The 22371-nt window shown below is 47.2% G+C and overlaps 1 protein-coding gene and 1 pseudogene across 1 annotated transcript in view; both read left to right on the forward strand.

Moving 5' to 3' along the window:
• The first annotated feature begins 1437 nt into the window (after positions 1 to 1437).
• Positions 1438 to 3251, forward strand: LOC123159287 (crocetin glucosyltransferase, chloroplastic-like; annotated as a pseudogene).
• Positions 3252 to 6092: 2841 nt separating this feature from the next.
• The window catches only part of LOC123158081 (protein S-acyltransferase 18), a 99059-nt gene continuing 82780 nt past the window's right edge, over positions 6093 to 22371 (forward strand). The window contains exon 1 of the mRNA XM_044576211.1: positions 6093 to 6320. Coding sequence (XP_044432146.1) covers positions 6093 to 6320 — 228 coding nt within the window. The remainder of the gene's footprint in view (positions 6321 to 22371) is intronic.

Consider the following 22371-nt stretch of genomic DNA (forward strand, 5'->3'; position numbering starts at 1 on the left):
TATGGACCGCCAAAAAGTGCGTTTTGGAGCTCCAAAAAATGCTCAACTCCAACAGATGGTCCAAATCGGAGATGTAAAAGAGCAACTCCAACAAATGGTCCAAAACGAAGATGTAAAGTCGCCTTGATCGTCTTCTTCAACCTCGGGACGTCGGTCGCCTTCGTCAAATCCGTCGCCATCAAGCTCTCCCTGACCTCCCCGAGCGCGCCATTCCCCTCGTGATGAGCTCCTCTCCCAATCCCCCTATTTTTCCCCTTCAATCAGTGTAGTTTGCCACCGCTCTCGTGCTCGTCAGTGGTCGCCATGGCCGGAGCTCGAGCTCCCCTGTAGGTGCTCCTTTGCCGGCCAGCAGTGACGGAGGCGGCTAGCAGCCGACGCGAACACCACGAGCAGCGGCACGAGCGCGCTGCACGGGCCAGCAGGGCCGGCAGCTCGACTGGATGGGGTCAGTGCGGGGTGGCGGCGGGGCAGGGAGGCGGTGGCAACGGGGCAGGCCAGCGAGCAGCGGTAGCGGCAGAGGCGGGCGGCGGCCTAAGGACCCGACGGAGGCCTACAGGGGCAGGCGGACCGCAGGAGGCGCCGAATCCCACCGCGGGTGCCTCCCGATTCGGTGGCGCCAGGGCGGCTGCGAGACGGCTTCCGGCGATGGGGGCAAGGGCGGTGGCGGTGACAGCGGCGGGGATTTGGACGGTGGCGGCGGCGGATTCCGGCCGACTGGTGTCCGGGCGGGCGGACGGACACGGTTGTGAAATGAAATGAAGGGCGGATGGACGGGTGCGGGCGATCGCCGAATTTGAACCAGTTGTATCTCGTGATGCAAATTTGCACCGCGAGTTGTATTTTACATCACCGGGAGGCCGCGGGCCAATTTTTTTACATATGGACCGTCTGTTGGAGCAGCGTTTTTTGCCCCAGACGGTTTAAAAGTTAGGTATTTTTACATTTGGACCGTCTATCGGAGATGCTCCTAGAGGTTACAGTGATTTTTTGTCAAGTGTGTTGTTGGCCTCTGTGATCCCGTGGCTCCACTATTTGGCAGCATTTCATATGGATGAGCAAGTTTGTGACAGTTTTTGACCGATTTCCGTTAATTAACTAGACAGCTCTGTTCGCCTTAATTAAAACTTTTTGACAACGTTAAAAAAACTGAATATGAGCAGCAGTCCGAGGACGGCAGGAGCCGCGCCACCGGTGTCCAACCAAACCGGCCGCCCCCCCGAACCCTATGCCTGATTGTTCACGTCGCCAACTGATACGATTGGACTGTTATGTCTTCAACAGTATAAAATTTGGACTCTTTATGAACCAATGGATGGACGCAGCGCACCTATATGAACGGTGGGGCGTAGAACCTAGATACGTCACACCTGACACAAACCTAGCTCCCCACGTCTGTTTCGTCAAACATGTGACGGGCACGCGCGGAACCATAAAAACCCACGCTCCCTCGCGCCACCACACAAATCGCTTGCTTGCCGTCGTCGCAGATCGACTGCGCCCCATCTAGCGCTACGCGAAAGCCACCCGTGACAGGGGTCAGAGAGGGGGCCATGTCTCCGCAGCCGCACTTCCTCGTGCTGACGTTCCCGCTCCAGGGCCACATCGCGCCGGCGCTCCGCCTCGCCCGGCGCCTGCTCGCCGCCGCGCCCGACGCGCTCGTCACGTTCTCCACCACTGAAGCAGCGCACCGCCGCATGTTCCCGGCGGAGGCGGGCGCGCCCGACGGCGGCGGTGGCGATGACTGCCGCCTCGAGCTCCTCCCGTTCTCGGACGGCACCGAGGCCGGGTACGTTAGGAGCAGCACCGACCCTGCCGCGTTCACCGACTACATGGCGTCCTTCCAAGCCGCGGGCGCGCGCAGCGTCGGGGAGCTGGTGGACGCGTTCGCCGAGCGCGGCCGCCCCGTGACCCGCGTCGTGTACACGATGCTCCTCCCGTGGGCCGCGGACGTGGCGCGCGACAAAGGCTTGCCGTCCGCGCTCTACTGGATCCAGCCGGCCGCCGTGCTCGCCGTCTACTACCACTACTTCCATGGCCACGCCGCCGTCGTGGCCGACCACCGCCATGACCCGTCGTTCCTCGTGCGGTTCCCGGGCCTACCGCCGCAGGCCGTGCGGGACCTCCCGTCCTTCCTCACCGAGTCCACCGATCCGTCCGACTTCTTCCACAGCGTGTACACTACCGTCCGCGACCTGTTCGACACGCTCGACAGGGAGACCCCCAGAGCCACCGTGCTCGTCAACACGTGCCAGGAACTCGAGGAGGGCGCGCTCGCCGCGGTGGGAGCGTACGACGCGCTGCCGATCGGCCCGGTGCTCCCGTCCGGCGACGAGGCCGGCCTCTTCAAGCAGGACGGCGTCAAGTACATGGAGTGGCTCGACGCCAAACCGGCCGATTCCGTGGTGTACGTCGCGTTCGGGAGCCTGGCGAGGATGGAGAGGGAGCAGCTCGACGAACTGCTCCTCGGACTCGAGGAGACCGGGAGGCCGTACCTGTGCGTCGTCCGGAAGGACATCAAGGCGGAGCTCGCGGATGGCGAGGCGTCGGAGACGGAGATGGACGCGCCACTCAAGAACGGCATGGTGGTGGAGTGGTGAGACCAGGTGCGTGTGCTGTTGCACGCGGCGGTGGGTTGCTTCGTGACGCACTGCGGGTGGAACTCCGTGATGGAGAGCGTGGCGTGCGGCGTGCCGATGGTGTGCGTGCCAAAGATGTCGGACCAGCGGATGAACGCGTGGCTCGTCGAGTGCGAGTGGCGCGTCGGAGCGCGCGCGGAGGTGGGTGGCGACGGCGTGCTTCGCGCGGCCGAGGTGAGGCGGCGTGTAGAGGAGGTGATGCGGGAGGGCGAGGCCGCGGGGGGCGCACGGCGTGCGGCGTCAGAGTGGAAGGCGGCGGTCGTAGAGGCTCTGGGGAAAGGTGGCTCGTCGGATCGTAATCTAAGGGTATTCCTCGAGGGCATCAGTAGTGGTGTCTCCTTGTGACAGCAGCGTCTCACACCAGCTTCTAGGAGAAATGCGACACGCGACTAGGGCTGCAACAAAGCTCGAGACTCGTATTTTGACTCGTTCGAAAAGAAATTAGTGGAGTATGAGCACTTCATGTAACTCAATTGAGAAACAATATAACTCGATCGAGAAACGAGCTGATTGAGCCAACACTGGCTCGCTCGATAGCTCGATATCATATAATTCTATTAAATAGTTTTGATATATACTTCCTCTGTTCCTTTATGTAAGGCGTATTATTTTTGACACGGTGATCAAGGCACATAATTTAGATAATTAAGGACAAAAATACCCTTGACAAATCGTTGGTTAGTGGCAAGTAAATCGGTTAGTCCAAAAAAGAAAGAGATGGATGCAATCGACACAGATACTTTTCTTCTTTTGCCACAAGAAGAGATACATGCAATTTGTAAAAAGATATTTTCCTTTTTTCTAGATGGCTAAGAACCGAACTAGGAGGAATTAGAACAAATGCACATTGTGAAATTTTATCAAAAAAACAAATACACCTCATATAAAGGAACAGATGGAGTATTATAAAAAAAATAAGATAATTTAGTACCATATATGTTGTGTACCATTTTTCTCCAGTTTACCTACTAGTAAACATGAAAGCCTAATTAAGAGTGGAGAAAATTTAGCCTTAATATGATATGTGGTAGTTATTTTGGCCAAAGTTTAAGAGCAGTCGTACCTTCATTTTCTTCCTTTGCTAGTTCATTCATAATTTCTTGTTATTAATTACAAGCCTTCAGTTGAGAGAACGTAAGTAAAATTTATAATGGTTTTTTTTTTCGAAAAAACTTCTGATCTATTCATCTTCAAGCATGGCAATACAACGAGCACCAGAAATAATAAAAATTACATCCAGATCCGTAGACAACAACCTAGCGACGATTACAAGCACTAAAGCGAGCCGAAAGAGCGCCGTCATCATCGCTCGTCCCACGACAGAGCTGGACAAAACTTGTTGTAGTAGAGAGTCGGGAAGTCGTCGTGCTAAGGCTTTCTTGTGTTGTGTTGTGGCCTACCTTGTTCCAAAAATTGCATTAGATTATTGAGAAAACCATTTTTATTTAGCTCAAAACTAGCTCGAGATCGATTTGAGATCGTTACAAGCGAGCACGAGCCACTTTTTAAAGCTCGGTCTTGAGCTTCGTTCATTTTGAACTCGCTCAAATTGTAGTATAAGTTAAGTTGAGACTAGTCTAAACCGCCCGAACTCGACTCATTTGCAGCCCTAGACGCGACAACACCAAGACTATCAAAGGCGGAGCAAGCTTTAAGATTCTTAACCCACGTTCTATTTCTGGGTTGTCTGGGGCGTGTTTGGTTGTCTGCATAAGGCCCAACCAGGCCTGCGCGGGATGAAAGCGCGTTGTTTGGTTGCGTGGGCTGCATCTAAATCTCGGGCCGCACGAAACTTAAAGCAGTCTCGGGCCTGGCCCGCGAGCTACTTTTGAATTGGCAGTTTCTCAGCAGTCAGGCTCAGCGCGACCACACATGGTTCTTGGCTACACGCCTCGGGGAGCACGGCAGACCGGCGGGACGTCTCAATAACTCCTCTCTCTCTCTCTCTCTCATGTCACCGCCCACGCTCCATTCACACCACTCTCCTCACCGTCCGTTTCTCTCCTCTCCTCTGATGGCTCACCCGCCGTCGCGTCGTCCCCTCACCGCCATCGAGGCCAGCGGGAACCGCATCCACGAGAGGCGGATTGCCGGATTCGCGAACTCCGGCGTTGACTTGAGGACGGTCCTCCGCGCACCGTCACCCATCTGCACCAGGCCACCTCGCCCGACCAATGCGGTGCCGGCCACTCCGGCTCCACCGCCATATCCGGACCTCATGGTCATGGGTTCGATGGCGGCCCCGGAGGGGGCGGCGACCGTGCCGCTACTCGAAACCACTTTGGGTGGGAGGGGGTTACCCCCATCTGAGGGTTTTCTTCGGCCAGCACGTCAGGGCCATGGATGACGGCGCCTGCTTCCTCGACCTCCCGCATGTCCACTAGCACCGGGGCAATGTCGATGGTAGCCGACATTGTCGGCTCCCCCTCCTCCTCTTCCCTCTTGGCATGCCATCTCCTCCCCGTCGGGGTTTTCTCCCTGGCCGGCGTATGCTCCAACTCGACCCCCTCCGGTAAGGTACTATTTCCCCCTCTACTCGTACATATAGATTAGGGTTTTCTGTTTTAGGCATGATAAGGAATCGATTGGATTCGAGTCGAATCCAATCCAATCCAATTAGTTCATTCTTGGCTACTATTGTTCATGTTCATGTTATTCGTAGGAGGGCAGATTGGTTCTTGTTCATGTTGTTGATAGGAGGGTTAATTGGTTCTTGTACATAAGTGGTTACATCATAGTTCATAGGCGGGGTATATTGGACTTGTTGTTCATAGGTAGGTTTTGTGTTTGATGTTGAAGCTACATTGGTGCTTACTTAGGCATGGTTTGTTGCTTTATTTCATTATGTGCATGGCGTTCATGGTAGGTAGGACGCATGCTCATACACATTGTAGGACCATTGTGTTTCCTCGTATAGTTACTAGTACCAATGTAGCATGCTGCCAAATGTGGAAGTGGTCACAACTTGCACTGCTAGTTTTAGATCATGGCCATGATGTTCACTGATCAGTGGCTGTTGCCCATGAGCAAGAGCCACTCATCAGTGATACTTGCTCTTCGGCAAGTGCCACTCATCATGTTTTGGAAACTGCACTAATCAGTGGTTGCTGCACATGAGCAAGTGCCACTCATCAGTGACACTTGCTCTTCGGCAAGTGCCACTGATTATTGTCTGAACCCAACCAGGCAGTTACTAACCCATGTCATCTTACCTGACAAGGTGATGAAGACAGAGTGGGGCAGGACCGGTCGAGGAGCTCAGGTCGTGGTCGGTGCCGAGGCGCCGTGGAATTCATCCCCACGAACCACTGACTCAAGAGGGTGGACTTGCCTGGCAGGGCCGCCTTCATGAGCCAGCTGTGTTCAAGGGGACGATCTCTAAGGACCGGCCACGAGGAGGGGTCCTGAGAGCCACTGCGTTTCTACTGCCAGATCAAGGACAAGGAGGATCTCGCCATGCTTGTCATCCCGACCAAGTTCAGGGAGGTGATAAAGCAGTGGCTAATGATCAAGCCTCCGCGCATCGTCAGGCTGTCGACCAACAAGTGCTATGAGTTCCGGGTTTGGGTCCAGAACTTTCAGGGGGAGATGGTGCTTGGCCGGGGCTGGCCGTACTTCTACCGCCGCCACGGGATCACCCCCGGCAATCTCGTCATCATGCGAATCTCCGGCCTGGGCCTGAATGTGCAGATTTACAACCACGATAGCTCGATCATGTGTAGGGCGTGCAGCACTAAGCACAACTGCGTCGGCGACTTCTCTCAGGCTCTATAGATCATCAGTTACTCTGTCTTATTATGGAACTGTTACTAGTGTTACTAGTTTGTGTTGAACTTTGATGGTGATCATTTGAACTTGTGTTGCGAACATGTTAATATATTGGCCATGATCAGCACCCTGGCGTGAAGCAGGGGGCATGGGATGCCCCTGCTATTTTTAACGATGGACCTAGTATATTAGTTAGCTTCTTAATCTGTTGTTATATTCATGTGCATTGCTTGTTTGCATTGTTTGCCTTCAATTGTGCCTGCTGTTGTGCTGCTAATGTGATGGTAAGGCCACCACATTTGAATGGGGTGAGCAGAACACAAACGTATATGTAGCCAAACAGTTGTGGTTTGCATCTGCTCAGCCCTTAAGCACATATGCAGGCAACCAAACACCCATCCCTAAAGTTCTCATTGATGCAATGCAGGCAACTAAACAACATGCAGATGTTGGTTTGTTGCCTGTTTTTGCTTAACCAGGCTAGCTTGAGATGGGGATGAAATGCTCGTACTATTGCAGAAGGCTACCAAACACGCCCCTAATGTATTGTTAAGTGAACAGTGTAGAATAGACGATAACTCGGTGGAAATTCGCAGGGGAACGCATCTGCCTAGCCGTGTCAAGCGTCTGATTGCCTCACGATCCGTTATAGTCTTTGGATTTCGAACAAGGGTACAACAAGTTTTAACTTTTAGTTTATGAAGCTAATGATTTTGTCGATTGCTTGCACCTAGATTCAGAGTTGAAACTTAAATTTACCATTTTGTTCGCTCGCAAGTTCTAAAACGGATGGTTTGTTGGTCGCTCGTACCAAGTTTCAAAAGTTAAAAATTAACAAAAAATTTAAAACTCATCAAAATGTATTGAAAATTAATGTCATTTGAAAGACATCATCATCGAAAACATGAATATGAAAATAAAACATAATTTGAACTTTTAATTCAAAAGATACGAAAGATTGAAAATCAAAAGCCAAAATAAAAAAAGCGGGTTGCATGCCCGGGACCTCCCTGCTACAAATCCTCTCCCGCTAGCCCACACACTTTTCAACCTATCACACGTGATGACTTCTCAGCCACCTACACACTCCTACGGGCTCCTAGAGTAACTAACATGTTGTAGATTTTATAAGATTAATTAAATTGATTAGAATGTTTATGGTCTGATGCAGGAAATTTCCAACGACACACTCATACTTTTGATGTTCAAGGCATCACCGTAGCTATATAAGCTAAAGCGGGATGAACGTATGAATTCATACGAAGACGTACAAAATAAGAAGAATGCATCAGATGTGAAATGTACTTTCCTTTTAGACGAAAAAGGGTTTTTCCCGCTTTATATTATAAAGCAACCACCAAGCATCCAACAACAAGCATCCAACATCACCTGAAGGTTTTGACGAGGCGTGCATGCATGATTATAGATGTTTTTTTGTCTCCAAACAGATTTTGCTGAGGTGTTGATTTCTAATAGGATGTACACATGTACGAAATAAAGACGGATTATGCGCTATTGATTAATATTGCATCATAAATAGCATTTAAAAATGTTTAATAGGTAAAAAAATCGTATTCAGATTCTAAACATTTTTCTAATCAATTTTTATATACAACACGTCAAGATTGGAGTTAGGGTTTAAAGATATGGATATTTTTAAAAGCCTTTAAACTCACTTAAAAGAACCGTTGATTAAGCAAAATAACAGGGGGTTTAGTAAAAACAGCGAACAATTTTGTTCACTTGAAATAGGACCACAGGTTAATTTCCAAAAACTACACGTTGTTCCCTGCAAAAATGGAATGTTTTTCTGGACTCACTAAAATTGGACTGTCGGTTAATTTCAATAAAGTGCAAGGGGGTTCTACAAAAAGGCACGACGGCAAGCAGAAGCGTTCCTACCATTATTAGTAGGTATAGATATCTATACCTACTTATAAAAATGAGGAGCTATTCTTAGTCCATCATGGGTATTTTGCAGGAAAATCCCTGATATTGTGACGAATGAACCCGCTATCCTAGACGTGTTTTTTTTTCATGCCCAACCACATAATCGGCACGTGGGATTGAACTCACGGCCTTTCATCCAGTCCAGAAGGCGACATCCTACTTGGCTAGCACGTGTTTCTGTCGAGAATAAATCATTGGTTTGCCCATTAGTCCCACTTCACTGCCTTGCACCCCTTTGCATCAATTTATATACATCTACGATATGAAATGAGGAAGCCTCCTAAAGAATTAATAGTGAGATGATAAAGAGTGAGTTCCGTTTGAGCACAATTAAGAGAGAAGAAATTAACCTCGTTCTCCTACGGGGGAGAGGATGAAAAAGGAAGTAGAAGGGTGAGCCAGGAGAGAAAGGAAAAAGGAACTGTGTGGGAGAGAGAAGAAGAAAAAGAAAAAAGATCATCTCAGATGAGAAAACCGCATGCACATATAAATAAAAGCGTCCAACCAGCGCGAGCTACCCCATGCGCTGACATGCGGATCGACTCCTTGTTTGTTGTTGTTTAATAAAACCCAAGGCCGAACGGAACAAGGATATATCGAAGCTTACAACATGCCAGGTGTATTCTTCACATATGGGCTTTCTGATCGGGTAAAGTTCTTCGCTAAGATTTGATATTTGAAGCACGATGGTTGATATCACACCCAAACCAAAATGTTCATTCTAAAATTCAAAATTGCACAAAAGCTATTCTATAAGTTGAATCGTCTTACCTCCTTCAAAACCTATCAGAGGGTTTGGATCCATGTTTATTGCGCTAAGGATATTTTTTTGTTGTTGCAATGCAAAAGCATATTTGTTGTATTTTACGTAAGTTATGATCACGGCGCATCAAGCTTCCTTGAGCTGCACCTGAATAGTTGTAGGACCAGCTTGTTGAAAGTGGTGCACACACTCACCGCAAAGCCTGCAACTCCCGACTGCACATGCTAACAGTTAACGACCACAATTTGAAGCTTGCCATATTGGCTTTTTGATGTAGGGCGGAACCCTAGGGGCCGATCTTTCACGTTTGGAGAGGATCCCTACGAGGAACACGAAAAACGCACGGAAGAACACAAGGGAAATCACAGGGGAAATCAAGAGAAACACTCAACCAACACGAATATGACCACACATGTGCTAGATCCAAGGAACACAAAGAGATACACGGTCCAAATCCAACAAAGGATGATACAAGTGGCTGTAGCTCATCTCCGAGAGGAGGTCTTGAATCCACGAGGGATCTTCCCGTAAGGGGGTCTTGAATCCATGGTGGATCTTCTCCGAAGAGGCCGCGGTCTCTTACGAGGAGGAGATCCGTATGGATGAGCAAAGCTCTATCTCAAATGAGCTAATCCTTTTCTCAACCCTAACTAGTAGGAGGTGGAGGAGTATATATAGTCATGGGCCATGAAGGGGTAAGTGGGGGATACATGGGCCTCGGCCCGATACTCTGCGCACACACAGGCGTCGGACGTCCGGTGGGTTCCGATCGTCCGGAGTCTCGGGACGGTCCGGACGTCCCGAAGTCTTCGGACTTCCGTAGATATCATTCTGTTGCAGTGGCGCTGGTCGTCCGGAGGCGCTCGGTCGTCCGGGTCCTGGGATGTGTCGGACGTCCGGTCCTCGTCAGTCGCCCGGCCGCTGTAGCATTCACGGGCTAACTCTTCAGGCTGGTGGAGGCTCCAGGCGTCGGACGTCCGGCGGGGTCCGGTCGTCCGGAGGCTGTAGACTTCGGGCAGCTTCTTCTCTTGGTTCGTGTACTTGGCGTCCTTGCTAGCTCGTCCGTTGGATGTGGTGGCTCTGTGGCTTTCCTCTAAGTACATGATCATGCATAGCACACACGTTGGAGGTAGTAGCCATGTCTCACATGTAGAAAGTGAAGGTTCGGAGAGGAGCGGGTTCACCTTGTGTCCAATGGCGTATAGTTGAGGTCTCGTCATATGTCCTCTTGGGGTTTGGAGAGTAGTCGGAGTGTACATTGGGATGAACGTGGGATGCTCCGCATCATCTCCCCCCCCCCTTGGGAAAGATCCGACCTCGGATCGTGATCCTCATCACCATGGAAATGGTTGTCATGGACGGACTTGTAGTTGGACGGAGTTGAAGGCATGGCGCAATCCAAGTACTCCAAGGCATCTCCGATATGTGGTACATGCAAAATGAGCAAACACAAGCGACACTTGGAAATACAATGGTTAGCGCACACAAAGTGTCCATCATGTAAGAATGAGTCCGTGCGGCAAGATAGTGCGTGGCAAAGCGCATGAAGCTTATGAAGATGATAGAGAATGATATGCAGAACATTCATGGGAGCAAATGCAGTCATTGTGCACACAAATGTGTTGTGAATGCAACCACGGTACAAAATGATGTCATAATGGGATGGTGTATCAAAAGCATGAACATGGCAATGGATGCTCAATATGTGTAAGCTATCATGCAATTGATGGTGGACAATATGATCATGTTGTATGAATATGCCATCAAGGAAGATCACAATAAATTTGCTAAGGAAGTGCACAAGCTCATATATCATGGATGACATGGAAATAGATGCAACAAGACCAGCATAATGTGAGTCAATCCATGCATAGCGTGCAAACTTGTGGTGAGTATGATATGTCCATCGAGCATGACATGAGGAGGCACAATCAACAAATATGGAGGTGGTGGTACAAAAAGTCAAAGGAGTGTTGATGTACCCAAGCTCGATGTAGTGGCATGAGTGAAGTTCCGAAGGTGCATCCAAGAAGTGAGAGCGCTCCTCAATGTGATGGTCCATAGAGCCAATCTCCAATGTCGCTCCTCCGTTCGCGAGATGTATCATGTAGACAACAAGAAGGAAACAACAATGAAAGAGTGACCCATCCAATATGCGTACTTGAGGATGGCTCAAAGGGACAGAGTTCACCTTTATGAGAATGTAAAAAATGTTGGTGTCACACATCGTGTACGCCTTCACATGACCAAGTTGTCTCGTCATGGTACCGCCTTGTGAATCCTTCAAAACGAAAGAACATGACAAACACTCAGAAAAACAAATGAGGTTAGCCAAAGTGCAAAATCTATCATTCGTGTGGTAAGATACCAAACAAGTGTATGCATCATGCTCATCATAAGAAAGGACAAGGGAGTATTGCATAGTATGGAGGCATATGATGCGGGAACAACCAAATACAATAGGTTCAAGTAAACAAGCATGCATCACAAGTAAGGTGTCAAAGTCTCCAAGATCAATAAGCATAGTATGGTTGCATAAGCATAGTATGGTTGCACTCAATACAAGTGGATATGAAAGAGGCAACTAATGGACACAAGAGACAATGATCAAGATATATCATGTGAGAGGCATGAGCATATATGTCATCAACCCAAGAAAACAAGTAATAGTGGAACATGGGTGATGCAACATAGCAAGCAATCATAGCGATCAACTCAAGCATGCTAGTAGTGCGAAGATGCAACATACTAGAAGGAATCATGGCAAGCATGTCATGTGTGCAAATGGCGGGCATGAATAATGCACATGACATATCACAAGCATGAAAGCAAAATATGAGAAAAATATCATCAATGTATTGGCGAGAGACCATATGTAAATAGCAATGGCACATCATGACTCTCCCAACGCAACAAGCATCAATAGCATGGAGCACATGATAAGCATGGAAATAGCAAACAAGGATCTCCACCAAGCATGCAAATACACATAGAAGTAGCATAATGGTGAATCATGGGTGTATGAAATCTAGGGTCACAATTGCATGGCAAAGGCATAGGAGCAAACATAACATGCAAAGTGAACACAATAGTATGGGCATAAGGTGACAAGTGGTAAATAGCCCATAGCCGTGTGAGAGCCAAGTATAAGAGATGCGCGTAGTCCTTGCGCGAAGGGAACGGTGGTAAGGATAGTCCACGGGATCCCAAAGCATCGTTGCTATCAAGAGCCCGTTTCGTCAACTCTTGGGATCGAGAGGTTGTCGAGTATACGTGAGTACCTACACAAAACAAAGACAAAGGAAAAATTGTGTGTGCGTGGTATATGTACACATCATCCATCATGATGCGCACGTGCATGTGTCGGTTAGCACAAAATATCCAATGCTCAAATAAATGAGATGCGTGATATAGAAATATGTCATCCATCATGATGGGTTTATTGTTATGTATTTCATAATGGATAATCAAAGGATGTAATGCAACATGAGAAATATCTAGAGCATTGTTATTCATGGAATGCATATGGTGCAAGCAATCATGGAAATCTTGCAAAGGATGGGATGAATCAAAATCTCCTAATATGCATGAGGAAACTATGGGGGTCTCCTCATGAGCATTAATGGAAACATCACATGGAGAATATTGACAACATCCAAAACAATGCATATTCGGAACAATGTGATCATGGCATGGCATAGTAGATGAATTGCGCAAATCATGTAAAGGAAGGATGGCAATATCATCACAGGAGAAGCAAAAGCCAATGACCATCATCTCGTCATCTATGCCATTAGTGCAAATGGGATTGATTTTAATGGGGCATGCATACTTACTATGTTGAGATTGAAATGATGCAATATGGGAGATCTCACTCATAGCATATGACAAGTTCAAAGGATTTTCAAACATGAAGTGACCAATAGAATTTTCACATGATATCCTATGAAGCATAGCATCACAACTAGGCAACTCAACATGCTCATCATCATATTCATCATAAATAGGTAAGTCAAGGCATGAAGAAGTCTCACTAGCATGAAGCATGGGAATAGGTGGGTCAACATCATGGGAGCAATCGATGTCAAGAGAGTCCACTAGTGGGACAAGAGAAGCACCATCACCTATATTGCCTTTGGAGCATCGCTCATGTGTTGTAGGTGAGGTGTTGAAGATCCACTCGTTGTCATCTACATCTTGATGGAACCATGTGGGGGTGCATCATTGTCCACCATGGCCATCATCGTCTCCATTGGAGGGATGGACTCATCGAGGATAGGCATGTCGTCATGTAGGAGACCTAGCACCAAAGAAGAAAACACACAAGGAGTAGAGGTTAAGTCATTAGAAATCATAAGCCTCACATGCCGTGTCAACTACCTCACTCTCTAAGTGTTGTGGCTCACTCACTCCCTCAAAGATGCTCTCACTCATATGGTTGGTGGAGTCACTCAAATGGCGCTCAATCTCACATAGGATGTGTGGCATGCTCTCATGTGTGGGGCTAGTGGTGGTCACACTCATCCTCTCATAGGAAATGCTCTCAATGTCACATATGGTGGAGTCACTCATGCCACTCATGTGGTGGTGGCTCTCCTCACATGACAAATGGGGCATCTCAACATATGTGGGTGTCGGAGAGGTGTAGGTGCAAATGTCTCCATGCACGGTCGTGCAGCTTGACTCGGAGTATGAGTCCAATATGGGCGTCGTCTTCATGTTGTTGAAGAGGTTCGCGCTTGTTGCTGTAGTCGAAGGGGATGGCCCTTGCTCGACCGTCTTGTCGCCGTCTTGGTGTGGGAGGCCCATATGATGTGGCACCTCGTAGCTCGTCTCCATGACCGAAGGGAGTTTCCCATGCTCGGCCATCTTCCTTGGGGGGCTTCCGAAGATGGAAGTGTCGCCCTCGCTCGTAGGTAGTCGCCTTGGACTTGATGAAATCTATGTAGGCGTACACGTTGGAAGTAGGCGAAGATGCCGTACGTCCAAAGGCAAAGATGCCTTGATAGCACTTGGCGAAGATGCCAAAGTGGTTGTTGTAGCCGTAGCACCGTCTTGGTGGTCGTCGTCTCGCGGTCTTCTCTTTTGCTCATCAAGCGTCGACTTGGCGTGAAGTAGGGCTTGTTGGGACTCGTACGTTTGCACTTGTGGAGCATCTTCATGATGATGGTGTCGTTGTCACGCTTGAGCTCGATGTCGTTCGTTGTCGTCATGCACATGATGCTTGGAGGTGACTTGCCCTTCATGATGATGTGGATCACGAACGTGATGGAGGTCGCCATGTAGATGTGGACGAGGACGATTTTCACTTGCATCATTGCCACGCTCTGAAGACTTGTGGCTTGAATGTCTCCGCCTTGAAGATGACGAAGGGGAAGAAGACTTGATCAAGGCTCTAATCTCCTCCATCCTTGCATCTTGCTCCTCTTTATGTGCGGAAAGCTTCTTGTCGATGTAGTCCCTTTTCCTTGCTTCGGAGTGACGAATGTCGATGGAGATGTTCTCGATGCGCTCACGCAATCTTGATTGTGCGCCTTGTATTTGTCGTTGTAGATCGAAGATAGACGCTTTGGAGATGTACTTGTTCATGCCATCGTTGTTGTTGTAGACCGGAGAGGAAATGCCTTGCCTATCCATCACAAGACTCGAGCAAGTATGAGTGGGAGAAAGAGAAGAACTATACCAAATGTACCTTGGCCGATGTTGAAAATGGATCAATGATCACTCAATGATGTAACAAGGAAATAGCACAATTGGTACCAATTCTTGTCGGTTCTCACACCTACACAAGTAAAGCTTATAGTGGAGCTCGGTGAGGATAGTGGCACAAAAATTTGATGCAAAATGTTAGCAAGAGTCAATAATGTTGAAAGAGATTCACAAATTTGCAAGCGAAACAAGTAGACCAATAGCAATAGAATGGCACACGGAAACACACACACGGATAGATAAATAGGGTCGTGCAACCAAGGAATGAGCACAAAATGTGGAATCCACGAAAAACGCTCGTGTTGCACAACTCAAGAGAGATGTTAGCACGATTGCTCTATAGGCGGATACGACACTTGTGCACAACCTATGATATGCAAAATGGATAAACTTTTATCCCAAGTATGCTATGTATGTATGGTTCCCGGTGTTTCTCACAAGATGATCCAAGATGATTGGATATGACAATCTTATGTGAAATGTGGTATGATGCTATGGCACTTGCTTACAAGCTCTTTGCCCTTTCTCTTTTGCTTAAAAGCTTTATTTCTTTTTTTTGTATGGCCACTTTTGCACAATGCACAAACGAAGATAGCAATTGTGTATATGCGGGAACAAACTTGTGACATACGATATAATACCAAGATATGCACCACAATGATATGGTATGTATGCTATGGGAAGTATGATCACTAATGTGCACAAGTAACGTTGCCGGCAATACTCAAATGGCTAGTATCGATAGGTAAGTGACGCAAAATAGGCTAGGGGTTATCAATTTAATGGCATGGGAATATACAATGGAGGGTTACACGATACCAAGATGATATGGAGGTTACCGTACTTGGCGATGATGAGTGGCGGTGTTCTTGATGTAGAAACCAATATGATGGAGACTCGTCCCTAAGTAGCCGAAACACCTTAGGAAACGGAAAAACTGCGAACTCAAAATCTCAAATGTCAAATGTCAAAATGGTGGTAGCGGAAAGCGGTGGTGGTTTGCACTTGGCAATCCGGAAGTGGAATGATGGGCTATACACGTGTCGAAGTTGAAGTTGTCGTCCCTAAGTAGCCGAAACACCTTAGGAGACACAAGCCACAACTCAAACAAAATTGAGTTAAATTGGGGTGGAAATGTATGGTGGGCACGTCTATGTGGAAGTGGTGGTGGTGGTTGATGAAGAAGCAATTGTCCCTAAGTAGCTGAAACAACTTAGGAGACTCGAATCACTACTCAAGCAACCACTAATGCTAAGGTCTAGGCTGAGCTTGTTTGAGTTGATCAAGATGGGTTAGGTTGCGGAAGTCGGTGGTGGCTATGCGGATGATGTGGTGGAAGCCCTAGGCAAAGATGCCAAAGTTCCAAAAATTTGATGGAGTCAAATGATGTTGGTGGTATTTTTATGGGAAGGGGGAGGTCAATAGCTTCAAAACGAGCTAAAGAACGTCAAAATCGGAGTTCGGATGAATTAGTTATGGCCGAAACAAGAATCATCCGAAGTCAATATCTACAGGTTACGGACGTCCGTAAATGGACGGATGTTCGGTTGTCGGACGTCCGGTCGGGTCGGAAATCCGTAAATTCAGCTCGGGTTAGGGGTTTCGGTCATCTGGGAAAGGTCGGACGTCCGGTCGTTCCTGGGGCTCCGGATGTCCGTAAAACACCGGTCGTCCAGTGGGTCGGGGTCAACACGAAATCCGAGATCCGGGGCGCGATCTTGAGCGGAAAATGGAGATTTCGGGGTCAAAATTGAAGAGATTTTATGGATGAAAGATGGGGAAACTTGGGGAGATGCTAGATCCACTCGAAACCAAGCAAATCCATGGATCAAAATCAACAAAACATCATCAAACCAACAAATCAAAAAAAATTGGGGGCTATTTTTGGTGGGGATTTTCAGATTTAGGACGAAATCAACAAAATCAAGCTAGAAAACGAAGGGTAGGGGCTCCAAAAACATGATCAATGTGGCTCATGATACCATGATGATGTAGGGCGGAACCCTATGGGCCGATCTTTCACGTTTGGAGAGGATCCCTACAAGGAACATGAAGAACGCACGGAAGAATACGAGGGAAATCACGGGGGAAATCAAGAGAAACACTCAACCAACACGAATATGACCACACATGTGCTAGATCCGAGGAACACAAAGAGATACACGGTCCAAATCCAACAAAGGACGATACAAGTGGCGGTAGCTCATCTCCGAGAGGAGATCTTGAATCCACGAGGGATCTTCCCGTAAAGGGGTCTTGAATCCATGGTGGATCTTCTCCGAAGAGGCCGCGTTCTCTTACGAGGAGGAGATCCGTATGGATGAGCAAAGCTCTATCTCAAATGAGCTAATCCTTTCCTCAACCCCAACTAGGAGGAGGTGGACGAGTATATATAGTCATGGTCCACGAAGGGGTAAGCGGGGGATACATGGGCCTCGGCCCGATACTCTGCGCACAGACAAGCGTCGGACGTCCGGTGGGTTCCGGTCGTCCGGAGGCTCGGGACGGTCCGGACGTCCGGAAGTCTTCGGACTTCCATAGATATCATTTTGTTGCCATGGCGCTGGTCGTCCAGAGGCGCTCGGTTGTCCGAGTCCTGGGATGTGTCGGACATCCGGCCGCTATAGCATTTACGGGCTGACTCTTCAGGCTGGTGGAGGCTCCAGGCGTCGGACGTCCGGCGGGGTCCGGTCGTCCGGAGGCTGTAGACTTCGGGCAACTTTTTCTCTTGGTCCGTGTACTTGGCATCCTCGCTAGCTCGTCCGTTGGATGTGGCGGCTCCGTGGCTTTCCTCTAAGTACCTGATCATGCATAGCACACATGTTGGAGGTAGTAGCCATGTCTCACATGTAGAAAGTGAAGGTTCGGAGAGGAGCGAGTTCACCTTGTGTCCAATGGCGTATAGTTGAGGTCTCGTCATGTGTCCTCTTGGGGTTTGGAGAGTAGTCGGAGTGTATATGGGGATGAACATGGGATGCTCCGCATCACTTTTACACACACCTATTGTTGTAAAGAAAATGTGAGTGGTCCCGTTCTCGTGGTCCTCCAAACTGAAAGGAACTACATATGATAGGTGCAAATGAGACCGGCTGCATATTGCATGTTGTATTTCTATAGTATTGTTTTTTCGGGGAACTTTCAATCTATTAATCATTAGTCATGGGCTCATGGCAGTACAACGAACATTAAAATAACAAAAAATTCATCCACATCTATATACCAAATAGCGAAAAATACAAGCACTAAAGTGAGCCGAAAACACACCGCCGTTCGCCCCTCTTTTGTCGGAGCCTAGCAAAACTTGTTGTAGTAAACAGTCATGAAGTCATCGTGCTAAGGCTCCATGGAACTAGTGCACTAGAATAGCAACCGCCATCGATTAAGAGTAACATAGATAGAAAGGATCCAACTTGAAGACACACGAACGTAGATGAATGACGCACATATCGGAGAAAATCCATCAAATACAGATGTGCCGAAGACACACTGATGTGGCCACTGGTTCCAAAGCTATTGTTTCACGTCCAAAAATATTTCAGGCTATTTCATGTTCTACACAAAAGTACATGAATTTCGACCAATGGAATTTGATGTAACAAGTATCAGAAAAATGTATACTAGAGAAGACGAATACGACCGAGGTACGAGTGCTCCAAGCGCAGATAGTTGGTGAACATGTGTTTTATATTGGCTCTGTTCTTTGTGAATTTTCCATCGACGGTTGAACACGAGGAAGAACCGATCAAGCCCAATTTTAGAACGCCCCATGTAGTTGGTTCTTCTTTGGAAAGAATTACAATTGAAGTTCCTACATGACAACGCAAGAGTCAAGTATTTTGTAGCAACCAGACCTTAAACGGTCAAGTCTCTGTGCATCAATGCCATCCCTGGATCGATAATGCTGACACGCACAGTACTCGAGGAATTATAACAGAGTTTCAATCACACACTTATTACATCGAGTCCTCATAAAGAGTATGATTACACAAAAATATCATGGCTGAAGGCCATCTAAACTAGATAACTGCGGAAGCTTCGAAGGTAAATGAGTCCATCAACTCCAACGGCATAGCTGAGTGCAAAACAATGACCTATCGCATCTCATTCATCGTCCGAGTAGTCTGGAACATGAGACATTGCAGCCATGTAGTTCGGCACATTGAATATGCTGGCAGAGTTACACTGTAAAGCAATAAAATGCAAGAAATACATCTACATGCAATATTTGGCTGGTAGAGGCTGTAAGTTTATGATTTTTGCATAAAGCTAGTTTTTCCCTACAACAAAGGAATACATTTATTTAACTACTCCCAAGTTGCCCGATATTTGAGAAGGTAACCCCAACTCAAATCCCAATTAAAAGTATCATCATTAACCCAATAAATTCATTAACTAAAGTGATGAGATAACATCAATAGATTCAAGTACTAGATACTCAAGATGTCCATTACCGGGGACACGCCTAACCATGATTAGTTTATACACTCTGCAGAGGTTTGCGCACTTCTCCCCACAAACCTCGACCGCATCCATGATCGGATGATCGAGACATAGTCTTTCTGAAGCATTAACTCTCTACTCCGGGCGGACCGGTACACCTACTTTCCCCTACATCTGCTAGTCCACCTCTTCAAGAGCTCACGCAACTTACTCAACTATGCCAGAGCCCATAATGGCTTGTTGCTGCACACGGAAGTTTCTAGCATGAATAATCTTATGATCCCTTTGAGCCTGGGTGGCGAACCATAGGAAGAATCACACGGGTACTTCGGGATTTCCCAAAAACAGGCAACACTGGGTTCCCCACGTGCCTCAACCAATCCACCCAGAGGTATATTAAAGTTGCCACCTTAATGTTATCCATGAATAAATAACTCTCAAACTTCCATGTGTGAATCATGATCCAATCCCCGTCTACGAGCATGGCTAAGCAATAAATAGCATAATGTATATTCCCGGAGTGATCAAAAGGTGTTAGGTTCCTACCTCAAATACTACAACCAAAACCACATGTTCCCAATCCTACTCATGCAATTATTTGAGGGCAGAACTAATGCATAGTAAAAACTGGGTATAAAAGAGTATGATCAAAGTGTAACTTGCCTTGCTGACGATCTACAAACTCTAGAGATTCGTAGTAACAAGCTTCGCACTCCGGGTAATCTAGCATAGACAAACAATAGCATACATAAGCAATCACTCAAACGAAACACGAGAAAACCGAGAAAAGATCCAAATCAAACACGAAACAAGCAAATGGCTTAAACTATCAAAAGTCAAACCTAACAGCAATATTAACATGTGAATTAGATCTTAACAGAAGGTACAAGTGATTAGCTACGATTTGCAAAAAGACGGCGGCGGCGGCAGGCGACTACGCAGCGGCGGCGCGTGCGTCGGGTGGTGGTGCAGGGCGGTGGCACGGCACGCGGGGGCTTGTGCGACGGCGGAAGGCGGTGGCGGCGGCGCGGACGGGGTCCAGGGGCCCTAGGGTGGCGCTATTTAAGGGGGAAGCTTGGCCTCGGGGGCGCGCTCCCGTGTCCCGGCTGGATTCGGGGAAGGCGGCGGCAGTTTGGGCCTCGGCATGCTCGGCTGGGCCTTCGGCCCAATCGGGTGGGAAAGATTTTTTTTAAAAATAATACCGCCCGAAAGGAAAAATCCTAATAAAATATAAAAAAAATCTAAAAATTCCAGAAACAATTTTCACCGTCCAAACCTAATATTTAGGACAAGATGAACATTTTTCTAGACTAAAATGCAATTATAAAAAAATGCATTGTTTTTCTAATTCAAACAAAACAGCAAATAAAAGACAAATAAAATCATAGTTTGATTTTAAAAAAAATTCTCCAATATTTCTCTTAAGTTCAATAAGTCATATTATCTTCTCTCATATATTTAGTATTGGAAAATAATTGGAGAGAAAATAATAAAATCAAATTGATCCTTTCTTCAAATTTGAAATAAATTCAAATATGACTTTTGTGAAACCTCCAACTCTCTCCTTGGGTCCTTGATTTGCTTAAGATTTCTAGGATCACAACAAAATGCAAGAATAAATATGAGATGCATATGATGGTCTATGTATAACATCCAAATTGAAAATTGGGATGTTAACCTACCCCCCTTAAGATGAATCTCGCCCTCGAGATTCGGATTGGTCAGCAAAAAGGTTTGGGTGGTCTCTATGGAGATCTTCTTCTCGCTCCCAGGTGGCTTCCTCCTTGGTATGGTGGCTCCACTGAACTTTGCAAAATTTGATAACCTTGCTGCGAGTAACTCGACTGGAAAACTCGAGAATCTTGACTGGCTTCTCTTCATAGGTCAAATCACTGTCTAACTGAATTGCTTCCAGTGGCACTGTATCTCTCAGAGGAATATCGGACATCTCTGCATGGCACTTCTTCAACTGGGAAACGTGAAACACATCATGAACTCCTGACAATCCTTCTAGAAATTCCAGCTTGTATGCAACTTCTCCCATGCGTTCCAAAACTCTGTATGGTCCCACAAAACGTGGTGCTAGATTTCCCTTGACTCCAAAAATTCCTCGAAGTGGGGACACTCAAAGATATGCTATGTCTCCGACTTCGTAAACTATCTCCTTGCGATTAGTATCCGCATAACTCTTCTGCCTGGACTGGGCTACCTTGAGTCTGTCGCGAATCAACTTAACCTTCTCTTCTGAGTCTTTGATTGAGTCTGGTATGGACAACTGTCGATCTCCAACTTCATCCCACTATAACGGTGTCCTGCACCTCCTTCCGTACAAGGCTTCGAAAGGGGCCATCTTCAAACTAGCTTGATAACTATTGTTATAAGAAAACTCTGCATATGGAAAATTGTCATCCCAACTAGATCCATAATCTAGCGCACAAGCTCTCAACATGTCCTCCAGAACCTGATTGACTCTATGTCTGTCCATCTGTCTGTGGTAGAAAGGCTGTACTGAACTCTAGCCTGGTACCCAAAGTTTCATGCAACTGATTCCAAAACTTTGAAGTAAACTGGGTTCCTCTATCTGATACAATGGTCCTCGGAACTCCATGTAGACATACGATCCTGGTCATGTATATCTTTGCCAACTTAGCACTCGTATAGGTGGTCTTCACCGGGTTGAAATGAGCTACTTTCGTCAAACGATCGACGACAACCCAGATAGAGTCATAGCCTGATCGAGTCCTGGGTAATCCAGTGATAAAATCCATGCCAAGTTTATCCCACTTCCATTCAGGTATCGACAATGGTTGTAGCAATCCAGCTGGCTTCTGATGCTCTGCCTTGACTCTCTGACATACATGACATACTGCTACATACTCAGCTATATCCTTCTTCATTCCTGTCCACCAGAAACTTTCCTTCAGATCTAGATACATCTTAGTGTTGCCTAGGTGAATCAAATACGGCGAATCATGGGCCTCCTGCAGAATCAACTTCCTGATCTCGGGGTTATTAGGCACATATATACGATCCTCAAACCATAAAGTGTCGTGCTCATCCTCACAAAATCCTTTAGCCTTTCCTTCACTCATCATTTCCTTTATC

The sequence above is a fragment of the Triticum aestivum genome, chromosome 7B (assembly GCF_018294505.1).
Source record: "Triticum aestivum cultivar Chinese Spring chromosome 7B, IWGSC CS RefSeq v2.1, whole genome shotgun sequence".
NCBI lineage: Eukaryota > Viridiplantae > Streptophyta > Magnoliopsida > Poales > Poaceae > Triticum > Triticum aestivum.